Genomic DNA, 409 nt, shown 5'->3' with positions numbered 1-409 from the left:
CTCCCGGTCTCTCTCTGCATGCTGTCACCTTCCTCCGACAGCGGGACTGGTGTCTGCAGCTGTTGGGCTCTGCGTGTGGAGCCCCTTTTCTCGGCCCCAGCTGTGCCAGAACTGCAGCTCGGCTCCGGGGCCATGCCTGTGAACCCCGGGGGGGACCTCCCGGTCTCTCTCTGCATGCTGTCACCTTCCTCCGACAGCGGGACTGGTGTCTGCAGCTGTTGGGCTCTGCGTGTGGAGCCCCTTTTCTCGGCCCCAGCTGTGCCAGAACTGCAGCTCGGCTCCGGGGCCATGCCTGTGAACCCCGGGGGGGACACCAGCTGCCCGGCCGTGCCGCAGCCTGTCCCCCAGGCAGTGTCCCTTGCCGCGGCACCTCCGCGGCCAGCACTGCGCCCTGCCACGCTGGGGCCTC

The 409-nt window shown here is 69.2% G+C and overlaps 1 protein-coding gene across 1 annotated transcript in view; it reads left to right on the top strand.

Annotated features, from left to right (window-relative positions):
* The window catches only part of LOC104502339 (protein regulator of cytokinesis 1-like), a gene marked incomplete at its 5' end in the record, with an annotated part of 5,230 nt that overhangs the window by 1,437 nt on the left and 3,384 nt on the right, over positions 1–409 (top strand). The window contains one exon of the mRNA XM_010146301.1: positions 101–294. Coding sequence (XP_010144603.1) covers positions 101–294 — 194 coding nt within the window. The remainder of the gene's footprint in view (positions 1–100; positions 295–409) is intronic.

Source organism: Buceros rhinoceros, unplaced genomic scaffold (genome assembly GCF_000710305.1).
Source record: "Buceros rhinoceros silvestris isolate BGI_N320 unplaced genomic scaffold, ASM71030v1 scaffold26462, whole genome shotgun sequence".
NCBI classification, from domain to species: Eukaryota; Metazoa; Chordata; class Aves; order Bucerotiformes; family Bucerotidae; genus Buceros; species Buceros rhinoceros.
The sequence above is the reverse complement of the archived record's forward strand: the minus strand, read 5'-3'. Positions and strand labels throughout refer to the sequence as shown.